Source organism: Myxine glutinosa, chromosome 4, assembly GCF_964187855.1.
Source record: "Myxine glutinosa chromosome 4, kmMyxGlut1.1, whole genome shotgun sequence".
NCBI classification, from domain to species: Eukaryota; Metazoa; Chordata; class Myxini; order Myxiniformes; family Myxinidae; genus Myxine; species Myxine glutinosa.
The window spans coordinates 131878101-131897862 of NC_136264.1; the positions used below are offsets into that span (position 1 = coordinate 131878101).

The following is a 19762-nucleotide window of genomic DNA, read 5'->3' on the forward strand; positions in this document are numbered from 1 at the left end:
GATGGCCGCGTCTGAGTGCGCAGACAAGTGCATGAAAGCTACAACGAAGATTGTATAGTGCCAAGAGTCCAAACTGGAGGTGGTGAGGTGACCGTTTGGGCTGCTTTTCATGCAGGGGGCAAAACTGACCTGGTTGTACTGAATGGAAACCTGAACCAGTTCAAGTACAGGGCCATTCTGGAAGAAACATTGCTTCCATTTGCTCGTGCAGCCTTTCGAGGAAACTTTGTCTTCCAAGATGACAATGCACGGCCTCATCGTGCTCGCATGATCCAACACTTTCTTGCTGACTGTGGTGTAGAGCATATAGAGTGGCCTGCCATGTCCCCGGATATGAATCCGACAGAGAACTTGTGGACAGAATTAACGCGTCAAATCGACAACTTGGACCAACAGCTTACCTCTGCGTGAATTGCAGCAGGCTATTGTCACTGCATGGCAAGCGGTTCCTGTCCAAACCTTGGCAAATCTCGTGTACAGCATGCCTTGACGTGTACGTGCTCTCCTGAATGCTCGTGGGGGTTACAAGAAGTACTGAACTGTAGTTTTACTGTCCGTAATCCTAGTCGTAATTTAACTTTTGTTTTTGTTAAAAATAAATTTGGCTAATGTGCAAAATAAAGAGATACTTCTGGAAAACGTACAGAAGTTTAACACAGTACTGTCCATGAATTGAGTGCGATATCAGTTTACATCACCTTCAAGGATCAATTTATTTGCTTCGAAATGTCAAATGTGGTTTTTGTTTCTTTTAAAGGTCACATTAACAAAATCTAGAATAATTTCAACATAATTCCAATGAACTTTTGGTTCCAAGTCATCTTGAAAAGTAAGTTCACCCCCACAAAAAAATATTCCATATTAAATGCCAAGTCTGTATATTATAAAAGAAGACGTGTGTGTCTGTTTGTCGTGTTATAACTTGAGAACGGATTAACTGATTTCAATAAATCCAACTATGGTGGATTCGGGTAACTCCCGGGAATGTTTGTGACCCCAAAAAAATGTTTTATTAATTTCTTTATTTTTATGGGTACATGGGTGTGTCAAAACTGCAAATGCCAACATGTGCCGTTAGTTATCCCTGCACGGAGAGCAGGATCTCCCAGAAATCCTTTGTTAACTTGAGATTGGATTTCAATGAAACCACTCTCAGGAAGTACACATTGCAATTCAGCATATAAAAAGACTGTGATGAATATTCCTTTAACACTCTCCCTATACACATCCAAATTTTATTTTTCCCCATTTATTTCATTTAATGTCGTTTTTAACACCAAACATATTTAACAAACATATTGTTATGTCGGTGGGTAGAGGAATATCTAGATCCAGGTAGATCTGCATAGGTAGGTGCTCGACTGTCGTGATAGGGAATCTATATGTAATAAGTTCTGTGTTTAGCCATATGTCAGAGTAAGTGCGTATCTTCGTCCCTGTCATGAGGGGGTGGGGCATGCTAATTAGAACAGGGATTATGGGTAAAATTCCCTCGTGTGTCGTTCCCTCTGTGAGCAACCCAGTGTCCCTTATGGCAACACACTCCCATAGGCACTTAGATAGGCCCTTAGTGCACCACAGTAATTAAATCCCCTCCCTTACAATAAGACTTACAGAAAGTCAAGCAGGCAGCGGCCGCGTACAACGCCACCATGGGCGACAAACATCGTGCCAGGAAAGGAAGGTGGAAGGAGCGGCACACTGATTGGCCACCGACCGTTGGCACCTCGGCCAATCAGTGCGGAAGGCACGAACATTCGGCCAATCAGTGCAGAAGGCGCGAAAGACCAATAATATACGAGGCACGGATTGGGAGAGAGAAAGGGGACGTCAGAGACCGGAGTGACAAAACTATTGACTCGCCGGCATTTTGGGCTGGACTCTTCGAGATCTCTTGGCGCTCGGAGTTCTTCACTGTCTCTCTTCCCTGGGTTCTTCCCTTGCTCTTGGTTTTGGTGCTTGTGGTCTTGGTGCTTGGTGCTTGGAGCAAGGCTTGGTGCTACGAGCACACGGGACCTCGCGTGCGACCGACGAGTGGGCAAGCGAGGCGTGCCGCTGAGCGGGTGGCTCGGGGCCTGGCAGCGGGCGAGCGGGGGCACATCGGGGCCTTTCTCCGCGCCAACCAGAGCTGCGTCAGACGACACGCTAGAACATCGACCTGACACTACACTGCCAGACAGATAAGCTTGGATTCACAAATACACGACGGGACATTTATTTTCTTCATTCTCCCTTTGTCTCGTATTTGAAATCTGTGTGGGGACGTCCCAATTTAGAATTAGTTCTTCCGTCGCGTTTCTTTGTATCGGGTTCCGTAATAAATCTTTCTTTCTTGTACATTTTACCTCCTGTGTTCGTGTGAGATTAATTTGCAGGGTTGAAGACTGCCGGTGAGATCGCTACAGGTAAGAGCTCGCTGCTTCTTCCTCTTCCTTCTTCCTCCCGTGCTGCCTAGTCAAATCCGCAATTGATCGTCGCCTCCGAGTTAAAGCCCGTTTGGCTATCCGCGAGCCCACGGTATTAACCGAGGGCATTCGCGCGACAATATTTAACACCAAACAAGAACCTTTTTTTTTTCTTTTTTTTTCAATTATGCACAGATTGGTGATCCCGTCAGCGAAGTGACGGGTCCTATAGGCTATTATAGTATTAAAGTAGCTGGATTTCTCCATCCATCCATCTGGCTGTCACGCTTTTTGCTGCGACGTCATTACGTCTAGCAGTACACTAGGCCTCTGCAGACGTACATGTCATTCCGATATCCATCACTCAACCCGTTCCGTGCTTATCGATTTATTTAATTCTTTTTTTCGTTGTTTATGATTGGCGTATGGTGGGGGAGAGGGGTGGGAGATGAAATGCACATCGACCGCGATGGTACAGGTGAATGTTGTGTTTGCCTATGGTGTTTGTCACTCCGTGGGCAACATGTCTGTTTTTGAGCACGGCGCAATTTTGATAAAAGCTCTCGGACAAAGGGTCTGAGTTGCATGCAGTTCAGATGTGGCGATTGTACCGGTGCAAATATATAATCCTTCAAAATCTTCAGTTTATGATACCCCACAGCACTTTTTTTCCATTAACGAATGTGCCGAGATAGAGAGTTTGAAAAATGTAGTATCACGTTGACGATATTTTTTTTTGACAGCTTATCAAGTTGATAATATCGAGATATTGCCCAGCCTTAGTTGTGACCCACCCAGGTTTGTGCCCCCTAGCAAAACTGCCTCAGTAGGCCGATGTGCATGATGGCATGAAATGAAGCGTTCTTGCTATATGTGTTAATCCGGCATGCGCTGCGATATGTTAATCAGGGTGTCCTGTTTGCTAGCATTAGCTGGTGGATGTTAATGACCGCACGGTGTCCTTCGCGAACAGAAGGTGAGCCATCAACGGCACCCAGAACAAATTCCTGCATTTGCAGTCGAGTATCCTGTGTCGGAGTGGCAACCCATCCAGGTTGCAACACCTAGCCAATGAAATTACATCGTGCCCTGAGCGCCTAATGGCACAAAGAAGGAAAGAAAAATAATTATGTAGGGATTCTTAAAATCCTACTAAATGTATTTACAAAGAAATGTTTACTTTTTAATCCTCATAAGTTGTATATAACCATATTCAACACTACAAGCGATAGCATTGTCTTGCATCAGTCTTGGCAGGAAATGAACAAGAAGACAGGAAGGACTAGTTTTGGAACCACACACGTGCACTGTATCTTACATAGTGTAGTGTAGCATACATAGTATTGTACATAGTGTAGCCAGTGTACAACGTTATAGTTCAAGATAAAAGTGAGTAGAAATCCTAATTATTTTGTATTACCATTGACTTAAAAAAAAAAAGTCTGAAAAGTTTGAGATAAAAAGCGGTGAAATAAATGAGTATTTAGTTTTATCACTGGCCGTGGTTGATATAATGGCGAGCGTTAAGAAGCCGAAAATTAACTCAGTGTTGAGCTTTTCAATTATAATTACAAGTCAGAATCATTAGTTACGTTACTTATCTGCATAGATGCTCTTTAAATTACTAACACATCATTAAGCATATAACGGCCTGCACCAAGTTTAAGAACATCAATATTCAACATTTGCACTGGGACATCAACATTGCACTGGGACCATTAAATTTCCCGACCTCTACATTGGAGGGTAAAGTTTAGTTATTTTATTACCATGAATTTGATCACTCGATCAACAGTATTTAAGACAAATTAAAATAATGTGCTTGTTTTCAGACGGAAAAGTCCGCTTCTGGTAAGCCACTCCACACCACGCTATTTCACCTTTTCTCATGCCCTCAAATGGGGGGTTGTTGAAACAATATGGGCAGAGAGGAAATGAGCGTCCTGTGCTTGCTCCACCGGCCTCTCCTCGGCTGGCTCCGCCACCACCTCCGGGACCTCCGACCCACAGGACAAGCTCAAAGTGGTCGAGAGGACAGGACAGGTCCCGGTACGTTCGCAAAGAGCCGCCCGGAGGGAGGGAGTAACTGTCGCCGCATTGTGGGCAATGCAGGCGTCTGGGACGTGCCTGGAGATGGGACAAACAAGAGAAAGACAAAGATTAGACACGCTGGCTGCACCACTCTCTATGGCCCATCCCATGTGCACACTTTCCCAATATCACTCCTCGCCCCACTGCATAATTTTATTTGTACATCGTCACAGGCCAAATCAATGATGTGCACTCTTATACAAGTACTCACGACCTGACCAGACAGTTTACCCTTCAATTTTCACCTGGATGTACTTCATGTATCTCCTACACTTTCCACAGCGAGAGTGAGGCTTTCCCGAAGCGGCAAGTGGTGAGAAAGAAACCTCCATGAGCTCATCCATTCCTGGTGTAAGAACAATGATTAAATCAGGAAGATGTGTCCAAAATTATTTGCCAACATTATTCCTTGGATGGGAAAAAATAACTCATTCAAACTTCACAAGGCTCACTCATTGCACCAAATATTCCTTTTACCTTTACATTTCTGTAATTCAGGAGAAAGTAATTTCACCAATTTAAATGGAAACACAACTCCATTTCCCTCCCCATCGTCCATCTACCTGCAAGTGTGTTCTTTTTTTAAAGTTACCAACATCGCACCATCGATGTGAAGAAATATATTTCTCAGCCGAGACTTCATGAAACCAACACATGAACTTTAACCCCGTTTCCATCACACAAAATAATTTTACAAAGAAACTTCAACAAAGGAGGAAGAAAGGCTCATGAACTTAATCTGTCAAACTTCTTTTTATGTACTACTCGCAGAGTACCCAGCCTCCAGGTGGGTGTAGATTGCACATTACATTCTCAAAAAGGTGAAAATCTGCATATTGTAAAAAGACTCTATATAGATGTTTGTGTGGTGTGCATATAAAAATAATGGTGTAAGGGGTCTAAGGGTCTTAAAAGATCGAAAAGGTATGTTCCAATAGTGGTTTAAGGTATATGGGGTGAAAGAGGTCTAAAGGGTATTAAAAGATCAAATGGGTATGTTCCAATAGTAGCTCGGGTCTAAAGGTAGATTAATGGTACATTCCAGCCGGACGTACTGTAATTAATAGACATACTCACATGGGTCGACCGAAGCATCGTCCCCGTCCCCGTCCCCCCCCCCCCCCCCCTCCCCTACACAGATTTTTCCATTATATATACATAGTGTATATAGATAACCCAATTCTTACCATTATCTACACATCTCTATATAGCCCTTAAGTATCGCATTTAAAGTCTCGGCAGGGGAGATAGACAGGGTTTGCCCTACAATAGCCTCCTTCATGAGAGACAATTTTAGATCTACAACATCCCCAACCAGAATGCAGACAAGATGGTTGGCTATCAGTCCAAATTCAAAACATGTAGCGCCCCTGCTCATACTGCAGCACAACTGTAGTTTTTAGTCCTTTTATGATCCGACTGTGGGGCGAACGGGTTTGGACGATCAACAGAAAAATCTCCACCGAGCTGTCCTTCTGTCCCTACAGCAGTGACATTACCAACAACTTACCAGCAATGTTTTCCACAAAGTAGTGGAACTTCCTCTTAAAAATGTCAAGCGCGTGATCCAGAACTGAACGGAAGTCTGCCTGGCCCAGGGCGATCAGTCCCAGCTGTCTCTCAACCTCTGCTCTCATACCCAGCAAAGACAACTCTGGGTCTGAAAGCAAAATAGGGGAAGAGTTGCAACAGTACAAAAATTATTAAAGAAATCTAAGTATGGGACAACATGAAGGAAACACAAGGTGAGGTGTTCCAGGTACCGATCTGTTGATAACCATGAATAAGGACGACCCCCAGCGATGTGGGCTTCAGGCGACGACCAGACTCCACTGTGACGTAGTTTCTCTGGCAGATGTTATTGATGTGAACGGGAATGCTGGCATCCGTGCCTAAACAATCAATAAAATAAAATAAATAAGCAAAAAATAACATTCCACAATGACATGATGACACACAACACAACACAACCTCATCATCCATGCCATCCACCATCTCCTCACCAATCCCATGCTTCTCCATGAGACCAATCAGCTCAGCCTCAGTGAGGTAGTTTGGAGGGCTTGTTTGCCGTTCAAGCATGTGTACTTCCTCAACAGGGACCTGGGAACCCACTACTAGGTCTGGCAAGGCAGAATCTGGGCCCAGGCCAAGCCAAGGCATTGCCTGAGTGAAACCTGGGAAAATGAGGACACACAAAACGTTGCTAACGCATTTGATAGAAGGGCCCACCTTGCAAAGCAAATGGCTTTATGCGAGCGGCTCCATCGTTGCTACCTGGCGAGACGAGGTAATGTCCCGTAGCCGTAAATAACTCTCCGCCAATCTCCTCAGATCCCATTGCAGAGTGCTCTGCATGGCTCCCCAGCCAAAAAGAGAGCTCCTTGTGTAGGTAGTGCAGATCGGGGCTGACGGTGGCAATGAAATGGCGGCAAATGTAGTCATACAGACGCCATGCCTCGCTCCCTACACGGCAGCAAGGAAGTGACAAAGGAAAAATTGCAAACAAATACTAGAAAACAGGAAAAGCATGAAGTTAACTAGGAGGAAAGGAGAACATGTTACCGAGTTGGCTCTCTGTGGCGAGTAGGCAGGGAGTAATAGGAGGGTGGTCACCAGCATCGTTACCCTTTCTTGGCTTGTTTAGGCCTTCTTCCAAAAGTCCTCGTGCCTGAGAGAAAAGAGAGACGCTAGCGATGCTTAAAACAAAAATATAAACGTGGTGAATAAAAACGTTAAAGTCGATCATTAAATCGGCCCAAGTTAAAACAAATGTAGCACTGGCAGTGGCCAAGCTTGGATACAAGAAAAAAGATGAGAGTATTAAAGGGATATCAACAAACAGGTTGATAAGGAACTTATAAGTAAATAAATCACTTGAAGTGCATTTTCGATTTTTGAAACTGCAAACTGAACCAGGAACACGATTCGAAGGTGGAAAGGGGAAAAAAAAAATGTAAATTCCTATTTTCTCCTTAAATAAACAGAAACAAAAGTCGGCTGGCATTACCAAGTCCCCCCATTCGGAGCTCGATGTCAGGAGGCGCAGGGAGGCAGGGAGGTCAAAGGAGCTTGGGTAACTGCTCGTTTCCGTACGAGGGTAACTGATGTAACCCTGTGTATACAATTTCTCTGCCACCTGCATAGTGTGCTGAGGACTCATACCTGTAAGACAATTGGAAAGGCAGGAGTAAGCAAAGGCCAGCTATTAATGGACTTTTTTTCTTCTTGTTTTTTTTATTTTATTTTTTTATTGGAAAATAGCAGCACTTCAGGTGCAGCAACCTTTTATGAGAAGTTTCCAGAGTTATCCATAAATTACTTACTGGTTCATTCATGCAACAAATCAAAACTAATAAACTCAGACAAGGCCAACGTAAAGCTATTTCCCTCAAAAATAGGTTTGAGAAAAGGTAAACCTCAGATTGACCTCCTGCCAATCTCGTTTGAACATATACAGCTCATGCTGCTGGTATCCCAGAACGAAATACCAATATTTTGTCCATCGTTTATCAACTCATGCAGGAACACAATGATGCATGCAATAAACATGTCCTACAATAAATCAATATGCATGCCCCACAAGAATCGATACACGCACAAGCTCATGCTCGAGTTTTAAGCATTGATTTTGCACTTTCTTTCCAAGTCTGAAATATCCTTTCCTTCACCCCAAGATTATTTAGAATAGATGAGATGCACAAAAGGGAAGGCGGTTGCTAGCCTGCTCTCCGTGTGGGATGAACCACAACAAGGTGGTGAGGTCTGGATCATCAAGGATCATTTCACACCAGCAAGGACCCAAACAATGGTGTTATCATCCTCTTGAACATGTATAGTTCTCAAAACATTGTGCCTGTGGCAAGCTTTAAAAAACGGTCAAGGTGAATGTGGAATGCAACCGAAATGATTGTTGTTATTTATTTACCCAGCACAGTAGCACTTGCTTATGAAAATGGAGAGGAAACAAAGCTGCTTAGGGGGTGGGGGTGGGGAGGGGGTGAGTGGAAGCTGCTGGAGGGGGGGAGGGTGAGGGGAAAGAGGGAGGAAACTGATGATTGGGGAGGAGTGTGAGATTAGGGGGTGGGGTGGTAGAAACCGCTGAGAGATTGGGGGTAGGGGGGAGTGGTTGAAGAAACGTCTCATGCAAAAACTAATGCGACTCCATTTTACTCTTCCATATTTTGATTGGTCTTTTGTGAACAAACTTCCTTCTATTTGTGCATAAAGTTTTAAAACTCAAGGTTCGTAGCACACATTGTTAATATTTACACCTATAACTAAATTGCGCAACGTAAATTAATCATTGGTTCAACACAAATGCACAGATAAACAAGAAAGCAATCAGAGATTGCAGACCCTCACCAGGATGACTTTTCAGTGGCTTTTAAGGCTTTTGTGTTAAAACAAATATGGCGGTCGAACTACGTGACCGATGACGTCATCATTAAAAAAAATCCTCCACTAATTTATCCCTAGATTATGCTCAAGAAATTTCATCTTGATCGGATGAAGTTTTGTACTTGTCGAATTATGACGTCATAATGGAGGCACCTATGACATCATAATCAACATATTTTATTCCCCATGGAGAGTTCTTTACAATGAGCCATGTCTCAATTTTTTCTATGAAGCACTTTCGGAGATATAGAGGTGCAAAGGTTTTCGGTTTTCCCAAGATGGCGGCCCAAACCACGTGATAATTATCATTTAAAAATTATACAGGTGGAGTTGCACCTATGGTGAAACTTTTCTGTCAATCGGACCAATGGTTGCAGAGAAAATCATATTTATTCTGTGCGGACAAACAAACAGACAGACAGACAAACGGACTCAAATGCAATACCCTCTCCTCAGGCGAGGGTAATTACTGACCGAGGGCAGAACTCCCGACTCGAAGCAGCTCCACCGTGTTCAGTGGGAGCGGCCGAGCCTTGGTCCGCTCCTTGCTTGTGACTGACATCACCTGATTGTGCACGCACATCACCAAAACAATGTCACACTTCCCAAAATAATAAAGCTATTGCACAGTAGAAGCGATTGATCATACAATTATATCCCTCATTCTCCATTTCTCCATCCCTCCCCTTCTCCCACTGGATAATCTTTGGACACAACAAAGGTTGTGAAACCCACATTTGAAGAGGTTCTGGGTCAAAATGGTTGAAAAGGTAATGACAACAGTGCCCAGCTAATGAATCTGACAGTTATTAAGCTGTAGGAATTCTACAGATCATTTACATTTACATTCACACACACTCTATCTCTCTCCTTACCTGAGCATTGGTTGCAGAGCGGGCAATAGCTAGTAGTGCCAGCACCACCTCTCGGTCAAAAACCCGCCCCCTATCCCAGTCCAGTGATAGGGTTACCCCACCTGGGAGCACCACCTTCCGTTTCCACAAAAAAGCAAACTGTTAAACAACTGATGGTTTCACTCACACTGTTTAAAATGTATGTGCACATCGGTCCAGAATTCCTGTTCTTCACACATAATCTCCAAAAGGTTCACAAATACATTGTTCTTTCCTGGTGCACTACACACTGCCATGACCCCACCACAATGTTTGGTGTAGCGCAAATCATTTGACCAAAATTAAAGACAAACAAACAGATGCAGTAACGGGTGGACAAATATCGCAGTTACTGGTAGGAAGAAGCATATGAGGTGACTAACCATTGGCTGTAACAACCAATAATTTTCGGGACGAAAAGCTTGGATTTCATCATGGCGACTGACACAAAGAGCCAGAGTTGGCGTCTGACATGGTCCGAAAGAGACAAGCGAACTGTCCAAGTCACCGTAGCGCCCTTGGAAATATTTGGTTTGGAACCTGCAGAAGCAGAAAGAATCCACTTAGCTGTTTTCAAGTTAACTACATGATATAAACAAAATGATGTGTTGTTGCCAATCACAGAAGTAACTAGAATGGCACTCGGTAGAGCGCTTACCTCCACCAGGCTGAACAGTTTATGTTTTGTATCCCACTGATAGGCCGGATCTGGATTCGGACCTGAACCAAAATGTAATCTGCTTGTTCTTGTCACCTAACCAACTCGTCCACCAAGTTTCGTCCAAATCCGTCCACAACCTTTTTTGAGATATCATGCTATATCCCTGGTGTTGGGCTAGCGGCTAGGGTGCCGGCTTCGGATCCAAGGATCCTGGGTTGGAATCCCGGTCGATCGCTGAATTAACGCCAGGGGGGTTGACTCAGCCTGTCATCCTTCCGAGGTCGGCAAATTGAGTACCAGTTCACTGGTAATTCCCTGTTTGTCGTTAAAGGCGGCAAAAAGGGTTGGCGTCAGGAAGGGCATCCGGCTGTAAAACATCGCTTCAAATAGGGGACCGAAAAACAACAACTACCACGGTTCCCGAAAAAGGCCAACCCCCGCTTGCGGGGAAAAATGGCCTCTAAAGGTGGTTGTTTTTTTTTTTAATGCTATATATCGTTTTTGGCCCTATTCCCAGTAGTGAAGAATCACTTTTAAAATTCTAGTAGCCGGATCCGAATCCGGATCTTCACCAAAATCTAAACATGTCGTCCTTGTCACATACACTACATCTCTGCCAAATTTCGTCCGATTCCTTTCAGCCGTTCTCAAGTTATCACCGTAACGAAACCCTATCACGGATGAACGCACGGATGGACAACCCAAAAACATAATGCCTCTGGTGACTTTGTTGGCGGAGGCATAAAAAACTCATTTCAGTGTAGCTGTATGCACAAAAGCACAACAAAGTATGTAGAGTAATCCACTGGCACATTTGCAGAAAATTCAATATCCCAGTTTGAGAACACTAATGGAAACACGAACCAAAATCAATAATGTAAAACAAGGGCATAATGCTCAAGTACTAACTGATGATCCCATCAATCATGAACATAGAAAACAAAGCATCGCGACCGGATATTATTACTTTGGTACAAAAAAAGCTGGCATTACTAATTGAGGTGTCAGTTCACATGATGTTGGCCTAAAAAATGCAGAAATCAAGAAAAAGACCAAATACCAAGATCTCAAAAATGAAGTCAAAAGATCTTGGAAATTGAAGAGCGCTGAAATTGTACAACACAATTGTGCAGGAGCAACAGGAATGATAAAGAAGGACCTTATGGGGATCTTAAGAACCATCCCTGGGAATCAAATATATTAATGGAGCTCGGTCGTGGTGTGCCTACATCCATGCGTCCATGTCCGTCCAGCTGTCGACAATCATCCTAATCAAGCAATTACGTTACCCCCTACACAATTGGCAGCGTTATCAATTAGATGCTACGCAATCTGCAAACATTATGATATAGTTGAGTAAGCTGACGATAGACGGGCCGGTTTCAATTTACAGTTTAAAACAAAAGCTCTTCATCTTCTTCTTCACTTAAAATAATGGTGAGTCTCATTCAATCCCGTTTCTCATATCGATTAGATTCAGAAAATGCTTGCTATATTCAATACTTTTTCTTTCAACATTTCCATTTTATTCATGTCACAGTAACATATTGTCGTGTGATCCCCCTCGGTGAAGACCGGTAAATCACGGATAGCAATCGAGCGTTACTTCGAGGCATTGTTCAATAGCGGATTTATTATCTACGCGCGAGAGGAAGAGAGAAGAAGAACAAGCTGGACGCTTTTACCTGACGCGATCCCCGAACAGTCTTCAATCATGCAAAAAGTAACTCAAAGGAAAACGGAATTAAAATGTACAAAAATAAACAGGTTTATTAAACGGAACCCGAGAACAATGAAAACGTGACGCTCAAATAAATGTCCTAAATTGGGACGTCCCCACACCAGACTTATAATACACACAAAGGAAGAATATATGAAAATAAAGGGCCATGCATGTGTGTGTGGGCTTAGCTCAACCAGCGGAGGTGGATTGCGTTCTCCTCGGGAATGACGCCGTCCCAGGCTGCTGGCGGGAACGACCACACGTCCTTGGCGTGCACGCTATCCAGGCCCCACCGTCCGTCTCGAGCGGCAGGCGTGCAGCTCGTCTCCCAGCCGCTTCGATGAGACCCCGCTCTTCGCTCGTCAAAGGAACACCGTCAGCAAGAGTCGAGGGCAGAGGTGAACGAGAGGGGCAAGAGGTTGAGGTAGAGAATCACGAGGGCAGTAGGGAACAAGGTCTGACCACGAAGGGATCCAAAACAAGAAGAAGAAAATGCCGGCCAGCCAGTTCTTTTATTGGCTGTCTCGTGACGTCAGCTGTCCTCTCCACCAATCAGCGTGCCGCTTCTTACTTGCCCCTGACGTCATCGGTGGTACCTAGCCAATCGGCGCTCTGCTTCCCCCTCGGCGTTCCTTCCACCAATCAGTGGCCAGCTTCTTGCCCCTGCCTTGACCAATCACGAGTCCCTCCTCTTTACCCTGGCCTTCCCGTTGGTCGACACCTGGCCCAATAGCGAGTCCTTCTTAGGCATGGCTCCCGGCCTGCCTGTGCTTTGTAGTGACCAGTCCGGGCTCCCTTCTTACCCCAATCGGCTGGTAGCTGCATGCCGATTGGCCCTTCCTACCACATTGGTGTGATCTTCCCATCAAACCCTTCGACCAATCCACCACGAGGTGGGCGTGGCCTCAGCCGGCCTGAACAATGTTTTATCGCCATTTGGCGCAATGCGTGGGCGCCTCCTGCCAAGCGCCCACGGTGCATTCCGGTGAGTTTTATTGTGGGGGGATTTTAATTAGTGTGTGTGCTAACGGGCCTGCCTCGTGACTATTGGTGTCGTGCCATAAGGGACAAAGGATAAGTCACAAGGTCTCACACCCAGGGGAATTAACATAATCCCTACGATAATTATCACAAGGCCATCCTTGTATGACCACAAATATACAAACTTAATCCGACATCCGGGCTAAACAGGTCCTCTACTTATGTACACGAAAAGGTTCGTCTTCTTCACGACAGTCGGCGCATGATACCTACACAGATCTACCTGATCTATATATCACTCTACCCCAAAATTCATAACAATATCGCCCTATCAAAAAGATTTCTGCATGCTTTAAAAGGCAGTGTATAATCAGAAATACTATCTCTGTCTGTAACACTGTTATTCCCATCAGCGAAGCAACAGGTCTTATCTTCTAGTATTACTACAAACGAACTACAGTTGGAGGCTGTCCAGGGCTCAATGTCAATCCTAAAACGAGCCCTCGGAACAAAACTCTGAGAACAAGAAAACTTCACAGTGTGGTCTATGAATCATGCGACCCCCCCCCCCCCCCCCCCCGGCCTTACTGAAAGGGAGTTGGATACTTCAAACACCAGCAATACTCCATTCCACCTCCTGAAACCCACCCACATGTGGTGATAGCAGCCAACAACAGCAATTTGCACACAATCACCACATACGGATGTGGATACTTTGAGACCTGGGAGGATTCCGTTCCACATTCAGAAACTTTCATATGGAAATAAGAACCAGCAAAGCAAAGCAAAACACACACACACACACACACACACACACACACACACACACACACACACACACACACACACACACACACACACACACACACACACACACACACACACACACACACGCAAACACACGCACACGCAAGCACATGCAAACACACACACGCAAACACACATACACACAAACTCCACACAAACACACACACACACAAACACACACAAACACACACACACACACACACACACACACACACACACACACACACACACACACACCACGGCCGGAGATGCGTGTCATGTGTATCAACATTTTGGTAGACAATGCAAGCAACAATTGACTCAGGATCGGGTCATACGGGCCATGATGAACCATCACGATCATGCCAAAGCTATACCTTGTGAATGCGCAACCAACTCGTAAATCCAGCTCCTGCCTAGCATCAACCGCCTGTGCGGCCTCCTTGTCCGGCTTGATGAGATTTGCAAGCGCCGTGGTGATCTCCACTTGGGTAATGGCACTGAACCGTGCTCGCCACACATTCGTCTGTTAAGCTAGGTAGCCATTCACGGCGTCCAAAACCTGCACAAAAACAAAGGGACAAGTTAGCAATTTTGGGATCGAAGACAATAACAACTAGAATCCGGGCACTCGGTAGAGCGCATACCTTCGCCGCAGCTACTGTTCTGTACTTGGCATGGGAGTGTATGCGATGTGAAACTTTATGTGAAATGCGATCGATTTTTAAAAATCAGAATTTGAGCAAATATGTTTCATTCGTCTGTTAATATGCCTCATCTCTTGACAAATCTGCAATTATAATTTTTTTTGAGGTTGAAATGATCGCGGGAGATTGCGTTATAGTGATGACGTCCTGGATGGACATCTTCTTCTTCAGTCGCGCATAACTTTGAGTGAAATACGATCGAGTTAAAAATAGTCAGAATTTGAGCAAATCTGTTTCATTCGTTTGTTAATATGCCTCATCTATTGTCAAATCTGCAATTATAATTTTTTTTGAGGTTGAAATGATCGCGGGAGATCGCGTTATAGTGATGACGTCCTGGATGGACATCTTCTTCTTCAGTCGCTCATAACTTTGAGTGAAATACGATCGAGTTAAAAATAGTCAGAATTTGAGCAAATCTGTTTCCCAAAATCTAATCAAATGTGTCCCGTATAATAACCAATCATCCCACCAAATTTCATGCAATTCGGTTGAATACTTTTTGAGTTATGCGATTAACATACACACACACAGACATACAAATAAATACACAGCGATCAAAACATAACCTTCCGCTTTTGCGAAGGTAACAACAGGCATTTTAAGGCCATTTTCCCTGCTGGAGCGGGAGTTAGCATTGCGGTCCCCATGACAATCTTCTCCATTTTGCCCTATTTTCTGCATCTCTCCTTGTTAACCCCCTTGCCCGCATTTCTTCTTCCACCATCTTCAGCCAAGTCTTTCTCGGTCTTCCCCGTCCTCTACTTCCTTCTACATTCATTTCCATCACTCTTCTCAACCAGTCACTTTCATCCTTCCTCAACACATGACCAAACCATCTCAACCCGTTCCTCTTCACAGCATCCATCACAGGCTCTATTCCCATCATCTTCAGTCCCATCAATTTGGGGATCGAAGGAAGGTGTATAAACGGATGGGGAGTACATTTAGATGGCATTTGTATCAAAGTGCAACATGTGGTTTGGGATGGTGTGTGCACTGTGCATGGCACAGTGTGGATGGGGAGAGACGTGCATGGGTTTTTCCAGTTTGGTTCAGGACTGGGAAAGTATAGCCCGCTGGGAGAGTGTGCAGGTTAACAATTCCAAACCTCAAAACAGATATTCTCTCCTTCCTTATCACAATCCAACCACAGCACGATCCCATCACAGCCTTGTGCCTCCATCTGTAACGGGAGGATGGGTGAGAGGGAATCGGATGCATGTTTACATGTGTCCTGGCTGTGCTTGGTAAACAACAGGGGCAGGTACTTGAGCTCCACTCGAGTGCTCCACTACCTGCAGGTGCTTGACGATGTACAGTTTAGGATTTGCTTCTTTCTTCTCCGTTGGGGCGACAGTAAAGAGCTCAGCGGGATCGGCAAGCTCCCAGCTGGTGTAACGGCCTGAGGACAAGTACAACGAGACAATAGATAAATAAAACGAGGCACAATAGATAAATACAACTAGACACAATAGATAAACTAGAACGGGCACTCGGTAGAGCGCATACCTTCGCCGCAGCTACTGTTCTGTACTTGGCATGGGAGTGTAGGGAACAGAACAGTGAACAGTTTGGTGCTGATTTCATGCAAATCGGATAAGAATTGACCGAGTTATGACAAAAAACGCACATTTTGCAAGGTCGTGACCCCCCTGACCTTTGACCCCCAACCGCTAACAAGGGTAATGTCTTCACTGGGTCATGTCGTATATCACAAGATCGGGCATTGAATTCTGAACATTTTGGCATTAGTTGCATGCCAATTGGATAAAAATTGACCGCGCTATGGTAAAAATACGATTTTGACCTTTTCGTGACCTTGACCTTGACCTTTGACCCGATTGCTCCCAAAATCTAATCAAATGTGTCCCGTATAATAACCAATCATCCCACCAAATTTCATGCAATTCGGTTGAATACTTTTTGAGTTATGCGAATAACATACACACACACACACACACACAGACATACAAATAAATACACAGCGATCAAAACATAACCTTCCGCTTTTGCGAAGGTAACAATCAGCAAATTGTGGGAATGTTATCCAAGAAGGGAAAACAAGTGTTACGCCTAGGTCCCCCGTCGATGAAGTGATGCGAGTCGACAAAGTGGAAGACGCAAGGCGGCCATCTTGGATTTTGACGTGGCGACCCAATTTTCAATAGCGTTCTCCCTTATGCGTAGATACACCCACACACCAGATTAGAAGTTAGTAGTTCGTTTATTTTTCAAGATATTTCGCTCACAAGGTTCAGACATACATGGCGGCGGTCATCTTGGATTTTGACGTGGCGACCCAATTTTCAATAGCGTTCTTCCTTATGCCTAGATGCACCCACACACCAGATTAGAAGCTGGTACTTCGCTTATTTTCCAAGATATTCCGCTCACAATGTTCAGACATACATGGCGGCGGCCATCTTGGATTTTGACGTAGCGACCCAAATTTCAATAACGTTCTTCTTTATGCGTAGATACACCCACACACCAGATCAGACGTTAGTAGTTCGTTTATTTTTCAAGATATTTCGCTCAAAATGTTCAGACATATATATGGTGGCGGCCATCTTGGATTTTGACGTGGCGACCCAATTTTCAATAGCGTTCTTCCTTATGCCGAGATACACCCACACACCAGATTAGAAGTTGGTACTTCGCTTATTTTTCAAGATATTCCGCTCACAAGGTTCAGACATACATGGCGGCGGCCATCTTGGATTTTGACGTGGCGACCCAATTTTCAATAGCGTTCTTCCTTATGCCGAGATACACCCACACACCAGATTAGAAGTTGGTACTTCTCTTATTTTTCAAGATATTCCACACAAGGTTCAGACATACATGGCGGCGGCCATCTTGGATTTTGACGTGGCGACCCAATTTTCAATAGGTTTCTTCCTTATGCCTCGATACACCCACACACCAGATTAGAAGTTGGTACTTCGCTTATTTTTCAAGATATTCCGCTCACAAGGTTCAGACATACATGGCGTCAGACATACATGGCAGTGGCCATCTTGGATTTTGACGTGGGTTGCACCCACACACCAAATTCGAATGCGGTCCTTTGCTTACGCACGCACGCACGTACGCACGCACGCACGCACGGACGGACGGAGGGGAAAACCATAGTCCCCCTTTCACTCTGCAGTGCGACGGGGGACAATTAGTTCAAAGTGTCACCTCATATCTATATATACACAAAGAATTAAGTTAAGCACCCCCCCCCGTTTTTTTACAACCTCGCACATTACAAGTTTGTTGTCGTCAAAACAGTGTAATATACCCATGATATTGCTATATTTTCTGGAGAAGTGATATTATGGTCACATAAAAACATAACAATCATGCCGTTTTCAATATTTTATTCTGAATAATTTAAGGTGAAATTTTTTGGGAATTTTAGGCATATTTTCACCTCAATTTAAGTATGGAGCTATAGGTCCATCACGGACAGTGTGGATGACGTTTATGTTTTCTAACGTACAGTCATTGTTCTGAGAAGACCTCTAGCGATCTTTGCGTCAATAACGTGTGTAGGACCCACGTGATCGGATCACTGACTCAACCCTACGTCTCATAGACCCTGTAAGCCGTCGTATGCGTTGCTGTGGCAGGTTGTTCCATTCCCGATGTAATGCACGTTCCAATTCATCCAGATTGGCTATTGGAGGGACCATCTTCGCTATTTGTCGTCCCAACATGTCCCAAACGTGCTCGAGGGGGTTCAGGTTCAGGACAGGATTAGGGGGTGCTTAACTTAATTCTTTGTGTAGGGGTGCTTAACTTAATTCTTTGTGTATATATAAAGCAGTAAAGTATGTTTGTTTGTTTGTTTGTTTGTCCTCTTATAACTCGAGAACTACTCATCGTAGAGCGAAACCAAAGGCATATTCGGAATCAGTACGTCTCAGAGCAACTACAGCACACCTTAAAATTTAAAAAACTTCGCGTTTTAAAATTATGACGTCATCAGCGTATTTCGGAACGTTAATTTTTCAACTTCATATTCGGAATCAGTACGTCCCAGAGAAACTTCGTAACGTTAATTTTTCAACTTCATCCGATTGACATGGGACCAACGGCATGTGACAGAGAGTGAAACATTTATTTGACGACAATGACTTCTGGGTTCGGAATGCGGGACCAATGCCATTTGACAGGGAATAAAAAATAAATGCGACATTCAATTGATGACAATGACTTCCGACTTGACTCCCCCCTCCCCCTCCCCCCTCGCCCCTCGCCCCTCCCCCCTCCCTCCTCCCCCTCCCCCTCCCCTTCTCCCCTCCCCCCCCTCCCCCTCCCCTTCTCCCCTCCCCCCCCCTCCCTCCTCCCCCTCCCCCTCCCCTTCTCCTTCTCCCCTCTTCTCCCCTCCCCCCTTCTTTCCCCTCCCCCCCCCGTTCCCCGCCCCTCCCCCCTCCCCTCTCCTCCCCCGCCCGGCAATGCCGGGTACTTCTGCTCGTGAAGAATGAAGCAGACATGACAGTAGCTATCAGAGAAACGAAAATAAACTGAAAAGCAGAAAACAAATTATTCTAAACTAAAGTGAAGCATGCTTTTCAACAGCCCCAGTTTTAAGAGGGGCTGGGTGGAGGGCAGGAGGATGTAAGCAGTGGCTTTGCGGTGGGGGTTAGGGGGTACACTAAGCAGTGTACGTAATGCAACTATTCAACTCTAATAAAGCAAATGTGAGGGAGAGCGGAAATCTTCCAATGGGCGAAAGTCTGGCACATCTGGCGAGAAGTCCATGAAGCAACACCATTCTAGTTCTGAGCAAATGTGGCTATTGGTTGCATCATTATTTAAAATGTGAAAAAGCTGAATGCCTCAACTCTGTGTTTGCCTCAAAATCTTGTGTCCCAAACCCATCTCTCTCTGTACCCACCGTACCCAGTCATACCCAGCTGCACCTGGACTCTGTGTCCTTCTCTTCTGACAAGGTGGAGAAGTTTCTGTCAATCCTCGATTCTGCAACTGGACCAGACGGCATCAGCCCATGGGTCCTAAAATCCTGCTCTGCAGATCTTTCACAGCCACTCTCTGTTATCTTCACCCTCTCTTTTGCTCAAGATCATCTGCCTTCAGCTTGGAAATCAGCCAACATC

General features: G+C 44.8%; 1 protein-coding gene across 4 annotated transcripts in view; it reads right to left on the bottom strand.

Annotated features, from left to right (window-relative positions):
• Positions 1–19762, bottom strand: part of LOC137425225 (DNA topoisomerase 3-beta-1-like) — a 36196-nt gene that overhangs the window by 5361 nt on the left and 11073 nt on the right. For 2 of the 4 annotated variants that reach the window (XM_078776427.1, XM_078776428.1), the window contains 14 exons: positions 15947–16053; positions 15760–15834; positions 14319–14503; positions 10174–10330; positions 9773–9886; positions 9372–9462; positions 7507–7661; positions 7062–7167; positions 6774–6962; positions 6500–6673; positions 6260–6388; positions 6007–6156; positions 4742–4842; positions 4286–4532 (listed from right to left, as the gene is read on the bottom strand). In XM_078776427.1, coding sequence (XP_078632553.1) covers positions 4286–4532; positions 4742–4842; positions 6007–6156; positions 6260–6388; positions 6500–6673; positions 6774–6962; positions 7062–7167; positions 7507–7661; positions 9372–9462; positions 9773–9886; positions 10174–10176 — 1459 coding nt within the window. In that variant the 5' untranslated portion in view covers positions 10177–10330; positions 14319–14503; positions 15760–15834; positions 15947–16053. Of the gene's footprint in view, positions 1–4285; positions 4533–4741; positions 4843–6006; positions 6157–6259; positions 6389–6499; positions 6674–6773; positions 6963–7061; positions 7168–7506; positions 7662–9371; positions 9463–9772; positions 9887–10173; positions 10331–13743; positions 14022–14318; positions 14504–15759; positions 15835–15946; positions 16054–19762 lie in introns of those variants that run through there. The other 2 variants (XM_078776429.1, XM_068113426.2) reach the window with 2 other exon arrangements.